General features: G+C 47.5%; 1 protein-coding gene across 6 annotated transcripts in view; it reads left to right on the top strand.

Moving 5' to 3' along the window:
• The window catches only part of NRP2 (neuropilin 2), a gene marked incomplete at both ends in the record, with an annotated part of 115,355 nt that overhangs the window by 60,919 nt on the left and 35,208 nt on the right, over positions 1–19,228 (top strand). For all 6 annotated transcript variants that reach the window (XM_084239123.1, XM_084239125.1, XM_084239124.1 and 3 more), the window contains 3 exons: positions 1,240–1,384; positions 5,680–5,796; positions 8,676–8,816. In XM_084239123.1, the coding sequence (XP_084095249.1) occupies positions 1,240–1,384; positions 5,680–5,796; positions 8,676–8,816 (403 nt within the window). The remainder of the gene's footprint in view (positions 1–1,239; positions 1,385–5,679; positions 5,797–8,675; positions 8,817–19,228) is intronic.

Here is a 19,228-nt window from a genome sequence, read left to right on the forward strand (position 1 = left end):
GTTGGACCACAGGCTTCCCCTGGGCTTGCTGACCCACGCTCTTCTTCACCAGTCTGTGGGCCTGGGAAAGGAGATGGTTTTAGCCTGACTGGAGCCTGCCCTCCCCCGACAGCGCCCCCTCTCTAGAATTGTGGAACCAGGTCATCCTGCCAAACCCAGGGTGCAGGGGGCTTCTGTAGCATTTCCAGGTGCTGAGCAGTCATAGCTCTGACTGGCCTCACAGCAGCAATCCCCTAAATTAGTGGCTTCTAAGTGGCCTGGGGTCCCCACCTGGCTTCAACTGGGACAGCCTCACTGTCAGCAGTTAGATTTATCGGGGCTCTGAGGGAGGCTTCTTTATACAGAACTGCTCCCACTAAAAAAACTTTGGGGGAACAGTCTTAAAACTATCAATGTGTGACCACAGGACTCTGCTTTTAGCCTAGAGAAGGGGATTGTCCCTTTCCTTGCAGCCTCTCAGAGAACCGGGCTAGCTGTAATTGACCATCAGTCAATTATAACTATCTATGTCTGTACTCTCAAGAATTTCTTTTTCGGGGCCTCCCCGGTGGCGCAGCGGTTGAGCTCTGGGTTGCGAAGCTGCCCGCAGCCTCTGCAGCGCCGGTTCGATCCCCGGCTGCTGCCCAGCCACCGGAGGAGGGTCCCACATGACGCGCAGACCTCCCCTGCCGCCCGCTGCTCCCCTCAGCAGTGTACTTCGGTCCTTCTGCCTGCTCTGCTCCCCGCTCTGGCTCTGGTGAATTCTCTCACCCTCCCGCGCTTCTGACTGTACCCAGTGCTTGTATAAACAAATAAATGAATATTTAAAAATAAATAAATAAAGGCAATCACTTTCTTAAAAAAAATAAAATAATTTCATTTTCGGATAAACTGAGAACTTCACCATGGGCAAGGTAGCCTAAATGCCCTTCTCTTCTCCAGCCAGGCATCTGGAGACTCATTGGGAGCCGAATTCCCTAGGCCTCGGTTTCGGTCCAGGATAAAAGACAGAACCTGGCAAAGGCCACTTCCCTCTGCTCCCTATTTTCCGTGTTTGCCCCCAGCCACCCTCCCAATGATTGAAGACCTTGACCTGAGAATGGGGCTTCAAGGGCTCATCATGTCCACCTCATGAGTCACCCCTGTGGTTGCCTTCTGCTTGACTGTGTGGAGCTGGGAAGAGATGGGCAAGGAAAGAAAGAGATGGGGAGAGGACAGGGTCCCCCATAAGAAGGACTGAGCTCCCTGTCTCCCCTACAGCTGTTTGAAGGGAACATGCACTACGACACTCCCGACATTCGAAGGTTCGACCCTATTCCGGCACAGTACGTGCGGGTGTACCCCGAGAGGTGGTCGCCAGCGGGCATTGGGATGCGGCTGGAGGTGCTGGGCTGCGACTGGACAGGTAAGGCCCTGCTTTCACTTCCGTCTCCCGCACCTGGTCTGGTGACCTTGGCTTCTCAGGATACTATGGGAGGAGGTGGAGAGGGGCAGAGGGAGCAGCTGTCCCTGGTCAAACCTTGTCAGCTAGAAACCCTGCGGCCCCCTGCCCATGATGCATGCAGTATTCTCCTGCCTCAAAGCTTGGGCACTGGAGCCTCTGGACTCGGGATGGTTTCTCAAGGGATGTGTTTTGTCTTTTTTGAAGGATCATTTCAGTTCTCCAACCCTACTCTCTCAAAAACAAATCATAACCACACACCACCCACCCAAATTCAATTAGACCCTGACTCTTCAGGCCAGAGGGCTTTGGCTGTTGATTTAGGGAAGAAAAAAACCCCTCATGATAATAAAGTAATCGGTTTATGTCTGAATCTGGTCTCCAGATGTCAGTGGCTGAGAGACTTCATTTTCATTTGGAAGCCACATCTGTAAAAGGCATTTATTTGCTCAGGAGGGACTTTGTTGCGGGGGAGCTGATGGGAACAAAACTTCTTCCAGAGCAAGGCAAGAGTGTTGTTCATTCCTGCCCCTGCCAGGTGGCCAGGCTGCGGGCCAGGCTATCTCCCTTCGTCGTGCCCGTGAGTCCAGGGAGCACGCCCGGCCCTCCTTGTTTCCCAGAAAGGGCCCATCCTGCTGAGTCAGCCCCACCTGTCCTCACCACTAGACAAAGCTGGCACTAGATCTCCCCAGGTGTTCCTCACCGCCCACAAACAGAGCTGGGGGAGCCACTGACCCCAGTGTCTGCAGGAGCAGCAGGCAGGCTGAGCCATCCTGTCCTTTCCTCCAGGGCCCCAGGTAGCTCCATTTTCCTGTCTGAGCTGTACCTGTCACCAGCTCACCCAGCAGGGTGTTGTGAAGGATTAATAAGGGCATGTCGGATAAGTGCTTTTGGCTCCCAGGGAGAAAAGTGCTGCCTGCGTGCTGACTGGGATGGTGCAGAGGAGTCCCGTCGAGGCACGCAGGCCAGGAGTCGGGCCCAAATTAGCCTCTCTCACCTTTGGAATGAAGACAGCCCCAGTGAACAATTTTAGTGGGAAGACATTTTACTCCTCATTATGTAGGGGTGAGGCCAAGTTTCCCTGCAGCCTGCTGCATGCACATCACCTGTGTGCTCACAGGTGCTGAAAACTGTCCCTCCAATAGCAACACAAGCTGACTGTGTATGTGGCCTCAGAATCAGGGGAGACCTGATGCTTCTAGACCAGGGGCTTTCAAATGTTTTTGACCGTCACCCCCAGTTTAAAATCAATTTATGTCATGAACCAATTGACTTGCAAGCACACACACAAGCACACACATGTGTGTGCATATGGGGTGGAGTGTATTGTTAATGTCTGGACTCTGGGGACAGATTACCAGGTTCTTTTCCTGCCTCCGCTGATTGCTGGCTGCATATTGTCAGACAAGTTACCTCTTCCCTAGCATCTCACTTAGCTGAGAGATGGGAGTGACCATAGTGTAGCTGTGCCTGCAAGGGTTGTTATAAGGATTATGTAGAATAATAGCTAGATATTAGATGAAAGTACCTATACTGATGGCACCAGTACATAAACCTGTCATGAGAAGTAAATGCAACAAAAAAGAATTTTCCCAAAGCAGTCCCCATCCTTGCCATAGGAGTATACTTTGAAATATCTTAGTCCATATTTTTTAAATGCTAGTCATGACCCAATAATTTGATTCCACAACCTATTAATGAGTATGACATATGTCCAGAAAAAAATTACACTTCTTAGCCAACATCTCTTTCACAGATGGACAAACTAAGTCCCAGAATGATGGAGCCACTTGCCAGAGGTTGCCCAGCTAGCTGGGGGCTGGCTGGTTCATGTTTCTCCCATCCTTTGCCCTCCATGCCACACCTCTCCCAGGCTGGCCTACAGGATGACCATCTGGATAGTAGCTAATGGCCTCATCCACTTACTGCTCCCCCAGCCCAGCTTGGCCCAAATGATACTGGCAATGGCCAGCAACAGGTCTCTCCTTACAAAGTCCTGCCTGGCCACTCCTTGGAAGATCAGCGTTAGGGCTTGTTACCCTCTGCCTGGCCTCCTTCCTTTGAAGTCTCTAACATCTGGTTTCAATTGTGGGGGAGCGTTGCAATTTGATGGGCAGTGACCTCTAGCGCCCCGTGCAAACACAGTGCACCAGAGGCCAGCTGCTGTTTCCCCACTTGCCTGCGCTCGTCCTGCCCTCTTGTTGCCACGCCAGCTCCCAGTCCCCTGCGTTTAAGTTTGTCTCCATCAACCACTTACCCATTTTTCTGCTGTATATTTCTGAAAACTGTTCCCCTACACCAGGTGGCTTCTTCTGCTTTTCAAATTTCCACTTATTCCTGCGACTCGTCCTTGGTTCACTTCTGCATGCATACCCCAGAAGGATACCAGAAAAATAATGGGCTGGTTGAGATGCCGCAGCTAAATAATTTGACAGGGCAGCTTCACCTGTTTGTTTGTGTTTCAAATGATTACTTCCTGCCTTGCCTCCCATAGTTTGCTTTACAATTGAGTTTGAGATTCTGCGACACAGTGACAAATTTGAACTTACAAATTAGGACGCTTCGAGGTTATTTGCTATTTACCGTGAGCAAGAGGCGACATGGCAAAGAGAAGTATGAAAGGTTATGTGCGTAGTGTTTAATAGCAGAAAGATGGGAAGTCGACCGTGAAAAAGCTATTCAGCGTATTTAGTGATTCCTTCAGCTCCTGGCTTTATTAAATGGTATCCTGAAGGGAGCCTGACAAAGGCGCCTAATCACATACAATAGTGCGGAAGAACATCCTCAGAAATGGGAGGAACAATACTCAGGCTTATTCAGATAGTTTGGTTGAGGAGGACTCTGGGATGGGGACCCCACCCCACAACACACAGACTTGAAAACCAATTCCTAGGATCCCTTCCACCCCACCCAGGGCCTGACTCACCCTTTTATTCATTTCATAAATGTCTGCTGAATGATGACAAGTGGTGTGAGCAAACAGACAAGTGAGTGGATAGCTGAATGAATCACCTAGCGCCCAGGTCAGAACCGATTGCCTGCAACCAGGTTTGGCCCAGCCAGGTTTTGTTGCGGGCTACTTGTTAATATATTTTGAATCAGTTGCCAATGTTGACAGGTCTGGAGATTTTCTATGGAGATGTTTGGCTTCATGTGGGGAAAAAATTATTTTTCATTTTTAAACAGATACAATTTAAGTATCAATTTACCACTGAAAGTATACAATTCACTGTTTGCTAACAAAGTCACTGGGTTTTACAATATTTTGTAATTTTACAATATTTTGGCAGTCCCTGAAAGCTTCGTGCACCCATTAGCAGTTCAATCCCCATGGGCCCTCTCTCCGAGGTCCTTGACCTACTGCTGGTCTCCTATCAACCACAGGCCCCAGAGCCCCTGGATACCTCCGCCCCCACTCTTTACTCTCCCCACACCCCAGTCAACCTCCCTTGCTTACGTAGCTGTTTCATCCAGGAAGCTTTTGAATTTGCCACACCCAGTGTAACGGCACAGCACCAAATTACTGTGACCGAGTGGAGTCTTAAGTCTTTTGAATCCTTGTCCCCTTCCATCCAGTTTGGTGCAAACAGGGAGAACAGTGTCTCAGGTCCCCCCTCCCAAGCTTTCTGGCTTAGCCTGTGACTTTGGAAAATGTGCTTCTGATAATCTTGTTATAGGCCGGCCCCCTGGGTCCAGTTAGCTTTGGTTCAAAATAAGTTCTGACTGACACCAAAGGCTGGAAAGAGAAGGTGTATGCCAAGTGAAAGCAGGCCTGGCACGGCACCCAAGGGGCACGCAGATAGGCATTTCCACATGGTAGAAGCTCAGCTCACTAACCACTGAGATTTTTTCAAACCATTGTGGATGGGCAGCCTTCATTCTATGTGGACACATCACCCACGCCCATCTTAAATGGAATGCCCAGAGTACGAGCTAGCCTGACCTTGGGGTCAGCATCGCCCCATCCGGTCCTGTCTCTAGTGGCCTCTCTGCTGGAGTAGCGCGTGGCTCCGTGTTCAGGCCTCTGCCATGGCTGTTTCTACAGCTCAGGACCATCCTGTTCAACTGAGACAATGACGCACCAGACCTCACTGGCTGTACACAGAGGCGACTGGTGGGGGGTGGGGGTGTATGTGTCCATATTGGTTTTCCTTTCTTTTCCCCTCTCTAAATGCTCTCACTCACTTTGGGCATCGTCTCTTGCTGGGTTTCCACACTGGCCACCATGGCACTCAGCGTCCTTATTTTTCCTTTTACAGACACAAAGCCCACAGTCGAGACACTGGGACCCACTGTGAAGAGCGAGGAGACCACCACCCCATATCCCATTGATGAGGAGGCCACGGAGTGTGGAGAGAACTGTAGCTTTGAAGATGGTGAGAGTCGGGGTCAGAGTCACACTTCTTCCAGATGGCATGGGTGCCCACCTGGCGGGGCTGTGGCTGGGCAAGAGTCTGGGGGAGCCCTGGAGCAGAGGTCAGGGAGATGCAGGTTCTCAGAGGTCTGGGGCAGTGGCTATTTACAGCCAATCTAGAATCATTCAGATATTAGAATAACCAGCCCAGGCCTATGGGTGTGAGCCCACAGGTAATCAGTGGGAATAAGGACCCACCTAAAAAGGACTTTTCCATTGAGATGTCTTCTGCTCTAGCCATCAGTTCTCACCCTTAGAATCCACAGCCATGGTGGTTTTTCCAGTTAAGCTGCGTCTCCACCTTACAGTCTTTTGAAGAGATGGTGGTCATTGGGCAACTAGGTCAGGGGAACATGTAGTCGGTGGCTCAGCAGTTAACCATGACTTAATTGCCTGTCACCACCGCTGACTGAGAAAGCGTCGCAAACCCCACTGTAATACAGCACATGCCATCCGCAGGAGGTGAAGTGCGGAAACATGGAAAGACACCTCCATCTTCAACACTCAGGGCCTCCTCCTTTTGGATCACCCTCTTCCCGTGGGAAATCTGTATTATTTCAATTTATCTTCTAACCATATCCAAGTTAGATAAAAATAATAATTGGCAGGACCAAAAAAGTACGTCACATTTTGTTTTTAATCTACTGCTTACAAGGTTGCCCGGTATGACGGCTTTCCTAAGAAACCACAAATTTTGGAACACCTGGCATTTTTGGCTAGAACTTAATGCTTGACAGCCTCAATTTACAGTAAATTACTGATCATTATTAAACGTTCATTAAACAAAATGAGGGAAGATTGGCGAAGAGATTTGGGAAGTGATGGAGACAAAGATGCAGCCCCGGGTTCAGTAGGTAGATGTGAAATCTGTCGAACCGGCTCGCTTGGCCTCTCCGTGGCGTGAAGCTGGTGCTGATGGCGTGGACACTCCACAACATGGCCACAGACAAGAGTGGGAGGGAAGCCAAGAATAAATGCTGAAGTTGTGGGACTGAAAAATGGTAATGTAATGCATATGCTTTTAGGAATGTGCTTTTGTACATTGTGTGGGCGGGGGGACATCATTGGTCAGGGTTAGTTGAATACAGAATTCTGACATTTTAATGTACTTGTTTTGTTTTACAAGGAAAAGAGACTTCTAGAGTCTTCCAAAAACAGGTTTAAGATAGTTTGAGAGCCAAAAGCAGAATGCACAGAGAGTTAATATATGATACTAGATTTAGCAGAGTTCACTTGGTGGAGGACAGGAGGAGAGGTTTCTATCTAAATAGTAACCCAAAGGAAAATTTCAGGGTTCTGCTGCAAACTTTCAGAAGTTTAATATAATTTCCCCGTTTATAGTGGTTTGTTTTGTTTGAGGTTTCTTTGGTGGTTCCTCCCTTCTCTTTTTTTTGCAAAAGATCTTTTTGTGGAATTTGGTTCCTGAGATACAGTACGCATGTAAACATTAGGGAGGAATTATGGTATATTGAATTACTCCATATTTTTGAACGGAAAAATAGAAATTCAGAAATTGTCGGGAGAAGGGGATGGTAAGGGCTAAGAACTGACTTTTCCAAGCCACAGGTTGATGCTTCCATAATAGATTCCATGTGTTTTTTTTCTCCACTCAAGCTGACTTTGGCCAAGGGTGGGCAAACATTAAATCTCCTCTCTCGGGGAAGGGAGGCACAGCCAGAGCCTGCTGGCAATCTGACCCCCGAGGCTAGCAGGGCCCTTGCCCTCAGAGGTGAGGCCTCCTCCCCAGGGAGCAATTTATTTCTCCAGTTTTTTGTTCCCTTTAGATTTCCAAACCTGCATTCTAGGCCTTCCCCCTAGAAATTGCTCTCTGGAAACCCTGAGAAGGTAGTGAGAAAGCTAAAGACCTCACTTCCTCCCTGCTGCCCCTATTAGCCAGCTCTTTCCCATTGTTTCAGCAGCTACTGCCATGAGGCTGCACATTTGGGTTTCCATTTCCTCCGTTCCCTCCCCTCAGGAGTCTCCCACTTTATCATCTAGTTGGTACCGGCTCACAGTAGATGTTTAGAACTGGATGGAACCGCAAAAAAAAAAAAAAACTTTTGGTCCAGTCTTCTGGCTTACTCGGTGAACAACAAAGTAGATGGGACAAAGTTGTATAGTCGTGTCTTAGATGTCCACGAGGGACGTGTTCTCTCCTCCCAGAACCTCTGGGAGCTAAACTTCAGGTGCTCGATGCCATGTGAAATTGTTCTCACTGGCCAGTGCTGAGCGGGTGACTGGCTGGTCTGGCCTGTTCATTTTGCCCTAACATGCCAAGTCACCGGCCCCCAGAGATGCCAGGCTGACCCAGCCTTCTGAGACAAGAGTCCTATCCCAAAGAGGTGTGAAGGGGAGCAAACAGGCCTGCCTCGTTTCTGCGGTCACTCCTCCCTGGCCAGCACATCCCCTGCATTTCAGCCTCTCTGGATGCTAACAGGCTGCCCCATCACTTCTCAGAGGCAGGTTGGCAGGAGCCAGCCTGCCATTGAGGCGCTGGGGAGACATTCTTCTCTGGCATTGAGGGAACAGCGATTTTTACATTTGTCTGCTCTCTGAGGTGGACAGAAGAGGCTGATTAGAGCCCGAAGCCATTTGGCGGCCTCATTTATAATTGCTTACTATGGGAACCACTGGCAGGCTTGGCTTTCCTGCCTGGGAAGGATGAGACCAAAGGCTGACCCGAAAGCCAGCAATCGCCAAGATGAGTTAAATGAATAAGCAAGGGAGCCACTTCTTTCTCTCTTCGCTACTTAGGCTTTGCCAGCCATTTAAATAGCACCACTGTGGCTGTTCTCTGAGCCCATTTCATTTGCTTTCCTTTGGATTTTTCTCCCCTTCTAGACAAAGATTTGCAGCTCCCTTCAGGATTCAACTGCAACTTTGATTTCCCTGAGGAACCCTGTGGTTGGATGTACGATCGCGCCAAGTGGCTCAGGAGCACCTGGACCAGCCCTTCCAGCCCAAACGACCGGACGTTTCCAGGTACGCCTTTGTCAAGAGTTCAGGGAGAGGGAGGGAAGCGTTCAGGCCAGCCTGCTCCATATTTTTCAGCTCAGACTCCCTGACAAACTTCAAAACTTCTCACCACAGAGCAGTCCTCTGCCCTCTGCCCGCAAACTGCCACAGTCTGCTCACGTCACCCCGCCCACAGCAGAGCTGTTTGGTGGTGCTTTCGCCCTCTCTGTGATTACAGTGGAGGCTGGGAGGGATCACGGGAAGCCAAGATAAAAGGAAGAAGAGGAAGGAAGAAGGAGCAGTGGGGAGGTCCTGGGAGATGGGCAGAGTCAATGTCCCCTTGTTCCCACCGCCAGCACAGCCTCCACCATCACAGAGCCTCTTCTCAGCTCCCGGCCGGGTATTGTTCCTAAAATGGCTCATTAGGATACTACCGGCCTCGAGTCTGACTGATACTTCTCTAAGGCTTTCATCGCCTCTGTAGCAAACCAAGGCAAGGGACTGAAAAGCTGCCACACCCGTGGGTGTCTAGCCCAGCCGTCTGGCACTTGGCCTCCAGGAGGATGCCGCTGCCAGCCCGATGTATTAAGCCACCCTTTTGGCTGCAGAGGGCCAGGCTCCAGAAGACTCTCTGGCACTGTTGATAGCAGGGCTTGCCGTTAGCCCTGCTGAACAGCGAAGGTTGTGTGCTGTGGCCGCTGATGCATGCTTAGACAGTGGTGCTCTGGTAAATGTTTAATAACCAGCTCTCCAGGGATTAAAAAAAAAGTCTGCCTTGTAATATTTGCCACTTTCGGTGGTGTAAATACTCCCACAGTGGTGGAATTCAAACTACCAACATGATGTCATGGGGGTAGAGTTGAGAAGTGCGGTAACACAGCATTAAATAGTTTCTCCCCCACCCCCCCAGGGGACAGATACACAAGCTCTAAATAACGCAGGGAGCATCCGTGCTGGTAAAATGTATTAAAATAATAAGAAAGTGTTGAGTTTTCATCATTTGTTACCTTTAGTTTTGATAGAATTTATTTCATTGTCACTTTATATCATTTAATTTTCAGTAATGATTGCATTTAACAACTGGCTTGCAAAATTCCAGAAAGTTTAACAAGCCGGTATGTGTTGGCTCCAGCACACCACTCATTAGCTTCCAATTTTCCCACACCCCTGATCTGGACTTTAGACACCCAAAGGATTTGAGAGGAAAGGGGTTAATTCTGGAAATTAGTAGATCAAATGTTGCACGACTAGGGAATGAAAGGGGAAAGGGACTAGGGAATGAAAGGGGAAAGGAACCTCCCCTCTGCGAACCTCCCCCAAGCTGCTGCCTTGAGCTGCTGCCTCTCCCCACCACCAAGGGCTGGACAGGTCCTCTGTTCCCTGGGGACAGCAGGGGACAGATGCTGGGAGGACAGTAAGGGCCAGCCTCCTGACACAGCCTGCACTTGCTTTCCCCGAGGGTCACAGCGTCTGCTCTAGAGAAAAACATTTTCATATTTCAAGTGTTTATCTCTTCAGCTTTTGAGTGCTCAGAGAGATTAATATCTGAAGATCACCACGGCCTCGGGCAACAGGAGAGAACACTTACCCTCATCCCAGCCTTAATCACCCTCCCCCCTCTTGTTCACTGCAATAATGTTTAATTAATATAATGAGCCTCCTGCACGTTGGAAAAAAAAATACTTATTTTTATAACCCAGGCTGGATTTTTCATTTCATTTCCTCTCCTTTGAGACTTGGCCCAATTAATTGGTTGTTTTTCCCAACCCCCACTTTTAATCTGAACATAAAGAAGGTTTGTGGGGTATGTATCTGTCCATGTACACACAGTGTATTTGTGTGTATGTATTTGTAGGTATTTGTAAGATGTGTGTATTTATATGTATTTGTAAGATGTGTGTATGTTTGTGTTTCCTTCTTAAGATGTTTCTGTGTTTATGTAGATGTATGTAAATATATGTGTGTTTGTATGTGAGTTTTACATGTGAATCTGTGTGTGTGATTTGTGATGTGTCTGCCTTTCTGTGTGTTTGTGTGTGTGCTGTGTTTGTGTATCCAGGCAGCTTGGCAAAGACACTTGAATAAAGGAATGTACATGACACAGAGGGCAGAGATTTACTGGCTTCTATTCAGGCACCATCTTCAGTTTCTTTCTAATAATTCCATTCTCCTCCCTTGCACTCTTCTACGCAGACTTTCTGAAGCCAACCCTGTCCAGGCTACAAAGTCACCAATTAGCAAGTGACACTTCTGGGAGAGCTGAAGTTACTCTGTGTTCACCCTGGCCTCACCTCTGCCCTTTGCCCACTCACCTCTGCTTGCCCCTGTCTCAACCCTGCCCTCACCTGAATCCCTGCCAGCCGACCCTAGCTACTGGTTGGGAATTCTAGTCCTTGTCCTCATTCTAGTTGATTCATTACACCCTGCGGTTTGGGAGGCCTTTTCAGAGCAAGTTTGCAAAGTGGGCAGAATTCCAACCTTTAGCTGAATGGATGGGGACAGAAAGAAAATTAGGGCCATAAGGAACTGCTAGATCTAATGTTGTTTCTCCCTTAAGATATTGAGAAGGAAAATAATTATTTTCCTCTTCCAGAGGAATCCCTGAAGTTTGGAAAAGTGGCATTTGTAACCTGCCTCTGGAAAACAAAATCATAATGTTGCTCTCTGAACCTTCCCTCTGGCCTCTGGTGGCTTTAAACATCATTTGCTGCATTTCCCTCTTTGCTTCTCCTTAGCAGACTAGCCACCAGGCTTTAACTGGAGAAGATAGAAAGCCCTTTCTGTTCAGGGTGGTCCTTTCTTTGAAAAAAAAAAGGGGGGGGGCCTGAGGGGAGCAGTTGGGAGAGAGGAAACAGCTGTGCTTGGCTAGGGGCAGGGCAAATGCTAATGGGTTCAGCCCCTGGACTTTCCAAGTCCAACCTGAGACCCCGGTGTCACCCCGCCTTGCCGCTCTGCAAAGAGGACCCCAGTGTGCTCCTTCGCAGAAGCCTGCCCTCTCTTTCATCCCCTTTATTTGAGACATAAACAAAACTAATGAAATTTAGGAGAGGAGGGAAGTCCATCTCATGTGGAAGCACAGGGGTAGGAGGGATAGGAGAAAAGGAAAGAAAAAAAGGAGCTAGCTATGTTGAAATACCGTACCCGGGCTGTTTGATTGGAAGTGTCTGTGAAAACTACTTACATTCCTTAGATGTCTTCTGATTTAGTTGTTTTCTCTTTCTCTCTTTTTTTTTTTTTTCTTTTCCTTTTAAGTAAGCAATTAGTTCTGTTCTTTTGGCCGGTGGTAATGGTCGCTTAAGGCTGACAAGACACCCACTGGTTTCATACCACTGTTTTTGTTTTTCAAGCTAGTCTTTCAAGCCACTCAGAATTTCTTTTTTTAGCTTTTTGCCTGTGGCTTAGAAGCTTGGAGTGTGTTCTTTCCAGCCCCTGGGGACGCTGTTCCAAATTCAGTGACCCCTGTGGCTCAAAGGAATCGGTCCCATGTTCCAGAAGCCACTTTGCCTTTTCTCAGTAGCTACAATGACACAGAAAGTATGTCCCCTAGCGGGAGCAGCCACATTTTCTACAGACATCCTCAAGTGTGTTGAGCACAGTTTTGAGGAAGATCAGATTTAGGTCTTTAAGGAAAAGGCAAAAATTCTTTGAGTTGATATAGGGAGCCCATGTGTCTAGAACTGCATTGTTTAATATGGTAGCTACTGGCCACATGTGGCTATTTTAATTTTAATTAATTAAAATGAAGTACAGTGAAAATTTGCCCCACTTTTCAAGAGCTTAACAGCCCACTCTGTTGAACGGCACAGAGAGAATGCTCGTCCATCATCACGTGAGGTGGGCTTGGTCTGGAGCCTCTAGGCAGTGACAGATGTGAGGGTAACTTCAGGGCCCTTGCTCATGCTATCGCTCCCTGGTTTTGTGTAAACCAAGAACCAAGTTATTAGGGGGACGTGCCTTCTCTTGATCCCATGGTGGGAGTGTTTGGCGGCTGGTGGTTTCGGCATTGTGTCACTAACTCCGTGGGCAACTGTAGTAAAGCAAGCAAGTAACATAGCATTAGATGGTATAGGAGTTATTTTGTTCAGTAAAAATCACATCCTAATACTAAGTAATACAACAAGAGTGGCATCATCATTATTATTATCAGGAATGAGACAAGAAAAAAATATTAGATATAAAGGGTAGCAAGCCAGGCCAACTTCACAACTCTAACGTGTGGTCTTGTACACATTTGCTGACCTGGTGAAGTGTGATCAGTGTATTACTTCATTTCTGTAACTGCAACTCATGGACTGATTAAAGCCTGTGTGAAATAGTATGCCATTCTGAATGTTGGTGCATTGGCTGCCTAGAATTCTGTTTATTGGATTGAGAGACCAGAACCTTTACTCTTGAGTTCAAATATGTTAAAGCTTTAGTAGGAGTAAGTCAAGAATCCTCATATTCTGAAATATTCAAGTTTTACAAATGATAACTGTTCCATCATATGTAAACAGTAGACTTGTTGACTTTCGTGGGGCTGTTTTGATTAGAACATTGAATAAACACCATTAGAATGGAGAGCCTGCATGAATTTACTGTGAGACGTGACACGAGAAGACTCAGTATGGGTGGGTAGATGATGGCAGTGAATTCAAAGATAATAAGTAATGAATGAATTTGATTTGATGGCCTTCATTTTTGAGTGTGAGCTCTTAGTGACTCTGTGAATTAAAAAGCAGCTATCTCAGTCTATTGCCCTCTTCTGTAGGTGCAACTGATGGCAACACACGTCAGGCTAGGGATTGGCATTAGCTTGAATTGCTTCAGAAAGAGGTTGCTGTGGCTTGGCTGGGGCTTTGCAGGCACTGCAAATAACCAACATGAGAACTTCTTGGGCTTAGACCATGAAGGATAATTAAAGACCAGAAACAGCTTGGCTAAAAGAAAGCCAATATTCAAGGAAAAACTTCAGCTGGAAAAGGAAAGCACAGAGGCCCTTCTTTGAGGAAGGCTGAAAAACATCTCTGAAAAGACAGCAGTAGAGAGGAGAAGCTGTTACTCCTTTTTTCCAATAGTCATGATTGGTTGAGATCTCCTGTTGTATGTGGGTTAACAATGTAGGAGCCAGAGGAAAACAGACCACCTCAACTGCCGAGTGTTCTTGAAAACTGGCATACCAAATATAAAGTCTAAGAAGATTCCCGCGAATACCAGGCCCCAAACCTCAAGTGTCCACAAAATTGGTCAGTTGTAAACCTGAAGAACATCCTGTTGAGTTTATCCCAAAGCAGTATATCCCTTAACTGGTTGTTAATTTGAGGGCCTTAGTAGAGACAGACTGACCTTGGGGGGGCCAGCTGAGGGCTGACTCATGGTTTAAGCATGACCTACAAAGAGACTATCTCTCCTGCAGCACTAAATACTCTTTCAGATGGTTGTTGTAGTGGGAGGGCAAGATGCTAGCCAGGAGATGTGTGTGGCGGACAGATGGTGTGTTTGGCTTTGCAAATAGCCAGGAGGATCAAACTGGTGATTTATTTCAGAGTCTGGTAAGGTGCAGACACGGTTTTTGCCATTGCTGTTGGGCCGACCACCGTCACGTGGTCACACGTCGCTTAGGCTACTGAAGCCAGAGCAGCCGTAAATCGCCAGAAGAAATACCTGGAGACCCTTCCCAGAGGCGGCAGCAGGTTCAAACGCCTGAATGACCCCGTCCTCTGCATTTCCTCTCTGCCCTTTTGAATTCCTGTTGTAGGTTCCCGCGAGATTGTTTTCCCTGTAGCATGGACAACAACAGATGTTTTGAGTAAAGGACCTCGCAAAACGCCTCCTGAGTATGTCAGGTCTGGGAAAAGAGGGATTATATCTCTGGGACATGATTTCCTTATTCTCTTTAAGCAACTGAACATATTTCTTTTCCATTGTCTTTTTATTGGAAGCTGTCCATTCCCAGCATCACTGCCATCAGCTCCAAGAGCAGGAAGTCAGCCTCCGGGCTGGCAGGGGCCTACTTGGGTAACTGTCATCTTCAGGCAACCTCTTAGCAATCCAGAGGACTTTCCCTCAAAGTCTAAGGAAGGTCATACACTGTCTCATATCATGTGAGCCCCTTGCTCTAGCCCGTAATCAGTAGCCCCTTAAAACTCTCTCTGTGTCTGGCCGTGGTGAGCCATAAACTGGAGTGTTCCAGAAGAGCCACCTTCACTTATAGCACATGTGCTGTACAGCACATAGATGGGTGTGGTGCCTTGAGAGAACGGAAGCTCTTAGCTTAGAGAAGGGTCAAGGGCAACCTGCCACCTCACAGCCTGGAAGGGGACAGTTAAAGGAGCCATAGTTGTGTTTCCTGAGGAAGTGAGCTAAGGCTCTTGACTTTTCATGGGTGAAAATGTTCCTAAGTTAGAGGACAGAAACTGGCTGTGTGCCATCAGGACAGAAAGAGGATGTGTGTCTAAATGACAGCAAGAAGACTTAAAACTGAATCTGAGAAGTTCCTGACACCTAGGGTTGTGACGCAGGAAACTCATGGCCCATGTGACCTGTGGAAGTCCCTTCCCTGGAGAATTTCAAGCAAAGGGTGGACTGCTGGCCTAAAGGATGTTTTCACTGTAAGTCCTTTGGGCTATAAGGCTGGCCACTCTCCACCATCTCGTGAGGTTCCACTGTCATTCCTGGGTCGTGTTTTCTCAAATTTCATGCAGTATGGATTGATGTGAAAGGCAGGTGATGGACAGTACACAGTGCACAACTCAGAGCTGCTGGTTCTGGGCTTAGGCGAATCTGGGAACCATCTCCCCAGAATACACTTTACTGTCCTCAGGTCAAACCACATTCCTCTGGCCAGCCCCAGACTGGCCTTTCCAGATGATTGGTGCTCTTTTGACCCTTATTCTTTCTAGAGGAAAAAAAAAGCATCAGGCAGGCACGGGAGGCAGTGTAGGTAGTGACACTACTAGGAGTAGCTTTTATTGAGCTCTTACTGTGCAAAGCCCTTCACACAACTCCTTCCACTGACCCTTCCCCACAGTCCTCTGCAGTAATGCTGTTATATCCATTTTTGAGATGGGAAGACTGGGGCCTTAAAAGACTAGTGAGCAGCAGGCCAGGATTCAAGCCCAATGAGAGTACAGGTGCTGGTGGTCTTCACCGCTGATCAGGGCTCATGTCCTGCTCCATCACCCCCGCAGTGGTATCCAATATGTTACTCAACTCTGAGCCTCAGCTTTTTTTGTAAAAAAAAAAAAAAAATGGAGAAAACAATAAGTTATTTCAAAGTATCAAATTATGTTGGTTAAGGGCAGATAAAGCCTCTGGTACAATATCTGGCACACAGTAGGTGCTTAGTTAACACCCACTTTCTTGTCTCTGCTTTCTCTGCCCCTCCCACCACCCCAGGCTTTTCCTGGTGTGAGCCTTTCCTTCCTGATGCCCTGGTTCTAATCAGACCTCTGTCATTGACAGGCAGGGACGTTTCACAGCACAGCGTCCCTCTGACTGATGCCTACTGCTAATTCCTTAAATTTACATATCATCTTTCTTCCCTTGAGCTCATAGCATTTAACAGACAAGTGGGGCACAAATGATTTAACTAAGTGAAATTCAGAGGCCTGCTTGTCTTGAGATTCTGCAAACTAGTGGATTAGCTCAGATGTCAGCACTGAATTATGATCCTTCAGCGGCTCGTGCTTAGCACGCCACCAGCATTAACTCCCTGGTCTTCCAATGGCCCTTTAAATCATGCAGAGTGATTATCATCTCGTTGTGCCAGAGAGGGAGGAGAGGAGAGGAGATGGGCTATCTTGGGGCCCTGGGCGAGGAAGCCTGTGAAACCTTTGGTCTGATTGTGCCTGAAGTGTTAGTAACAGGCTGTGTAGCTAGAACAGACCCAGATAAAATCCAGGCAGCCCGGTTCTTTACACCTCCACACACATCTTCTTACTAAATTCTAACCATTATGCTATGGTTCTCCTGCTGCTTAAGAATGTAAATTCACACAAGTGACAGTATTTCTGCCAAGCAATTTTCAGACAGCAAGTGGGTCTTATTTGTGAAACTGTGAAGGAAGAAGGCTGAATAATAAGTCTCTGAAATCTGGTTTCCTTTATATATGAGGTGGAAACAGTAAGAGCTTGGAAATTACCGGAGCATGAGCATTTGTGGGGCACTCATAGTGGCTCAGTATATTGGGAATTCCACCAGTCGCCCTGTTACTGGTTCACCTCACCTTTGGAAAGGGGCTGTTGGCTCAGGAGGGTGGGAGGGGATTGTGAAGAGATTACATGAATCTTCAGGATTACCAGAAGCTGGCTGTTCTGTGTCCTTTTGTCACTCGATAGCCTCCTATCATTCTTTATACATGATTCACTGTTCATTCACAGTAACACAACTTCCTTGAATAGTGTTGTAGAGATGGACTAACAGGGGCAGGAGGAAGGTGCGTTATTACCTCTTATATGTTTAAGACCAAGACTTTATAACTGGACTAGGTCAGTTATTGTGCAAGGCACTGGTGCTTACCTGCTGACATGCATGCAAAATGGCCTCCAGTCTCTGCTCTGCCTCTGAATCACATATACATGCTGTAAACCAATGTTACCTCAATTTAAAAACTACAATATTTTTTTTTTAAAAAAAGTAAATTCTCAGTTTGTGGTAAGAAGGGGGAAAATAATGTCGGATGTGCTAGAATGGTTAGAACAAGCAAAAGAGGCAGGCTAGGTGAAGTGGGAAGGGACGAGGGTTACAGGAAAGAGGAGAAAAGCCAGCAGGGCCCAGTGGGGAAGCCAGTTTGCTTTCAATGGTTACATGAATTTGGCCAAGGTACAGGGTCACAGCCGAAGTGCTAGCCCCTCTGCCACGGACAAGTCCCATGAACCTTTCTGGGCCTCAGGTTCTTCATCCTGTGCCAAGTAAGATTATTAAGACCTAATTCATAGGCATGTAGCAAGGATGAAATGAAATAATGCATACAAATGTGCTTTGCAACCTGTAGAGCATTATGGAAATATGACATAATTATTTTCATTAATAGCAGACGTAATAAGATCTGATAGGCGAAGCACAGATTTAGAAGCTCTTTGAGTGTCTGGTTGTGGCAGCAGGGTCTCCTCCCTCAGCAGACCCACACCATGAAAATTGCCCCCTCTGGACAGCTGCCTAGTTGTCTGTGCTGACTTTGGCCGTAAAGAGGTCTCATGTTGTGGGGCATTGAACAGACATGGCTCTGGATGGTTACAGAGACGCAAACTAGAATCCCAACTCTGCATCCGAATCTAATTTGACTTCAGGGGAAAGTAGTTTCTGAAGCAATAGTCCCAGAGACTCCACTTGAAGGGGCTTACAGGAGCCAGCAAGGAAGGAGCTATTTGTGGGCTGCTGGTTGGAGGACTGTCCCGGGTCCTGGTCTCACTAGAAAGCTGAGGTCAGTAGGACAGGCAACAGTTCACCAGTGGTCAGAGAAAGCCCTATTGATCTCAGACCCTGGCTTCTTCCCGGTCATTCCCTGAAAAGCCCTTTTGATCGTCCCTGTTGAGTAAGAAATTTGTGCACAATGTCTCAGATTAACATGATCCGAGGTGTCTGCTGTGCTGGATCCATGGTGTAAAAGTGCCCCTGCCATCTTGCAGAAGTGTTGGGCATAAGATGTTTTGGAGCCAAAAAGAGACAGAGATTTTCTCCTTAAATGCCACCTAGCTCTCACACAAGTGGCCCAAATGGTTCTGCATGAGTTAGATTTGCAGCTGTTGATACCCACACAAATATGTGCAAGGCATGGGGTCTGCCAACAGCAGTGGGAACTCAGTCTTCCACACCACGTCTGATGTATTTGAAAACGAGTCAGCCAAAAGGCCCACTCTCCTAAATTTCCCGACATGTCTATGTTCTCTGCTAAACACATAGCCTTGGTCAATGATGATGACAGCACCTGTTACCACTAGAGCTGTGTTTGTGTGGCTCTTTGAAAAAGGCCAAGTTCAGGACTCCCTAGTATGGGCAGAGAAAAGCGTGGTGTGTCAGACCCCCCCAAATCACCCCTCCTCAGTCACCACCCCCTGTTCTGCTTGAAGTTAATACTGAGCCTCTGAATTGCAGACACTAGAGCCCAGGCATCATCTAGTGACCAGGAAGAGACAGAAGGTTTTCAACAGCTTTCATTTGGAAAGTGTCCAGCCAAGATGACAAAGGCTGGAAGCATAAACCACCTGGCCAGAACCATCCTGCGGCCTAGCAGCCATCTCATCCCCGATAAACTGTTCCCTTATAGTTCAGTCCATTAGTCTGCATTGGCCCTTTGGGTAAGCCAATGGTAAATAAGATATGGTCTGGCCCTTTCAAATCTAGGAGCAGATAGGCACAGACAACCAGTGAAGACATACGGCCAGTTGTGCCGTGTGCCGGATATAAAAGTGGCGCAGAGAATGTTGCAGGGGAAATAGGCAGGGGGCACCAACTTGACC

The sequence above is a fragment of the Talpa europaea genome, assembly GCF_964194135.1.
Source record: "Talpa europaea genome assembly, chromosome: 1".
Lineage (NCBI taxonomy): Eukaryota > Metazoa > Chordata > Mammalia > Eulipotyphla > Talpidae > Talpa > Talpa europaea.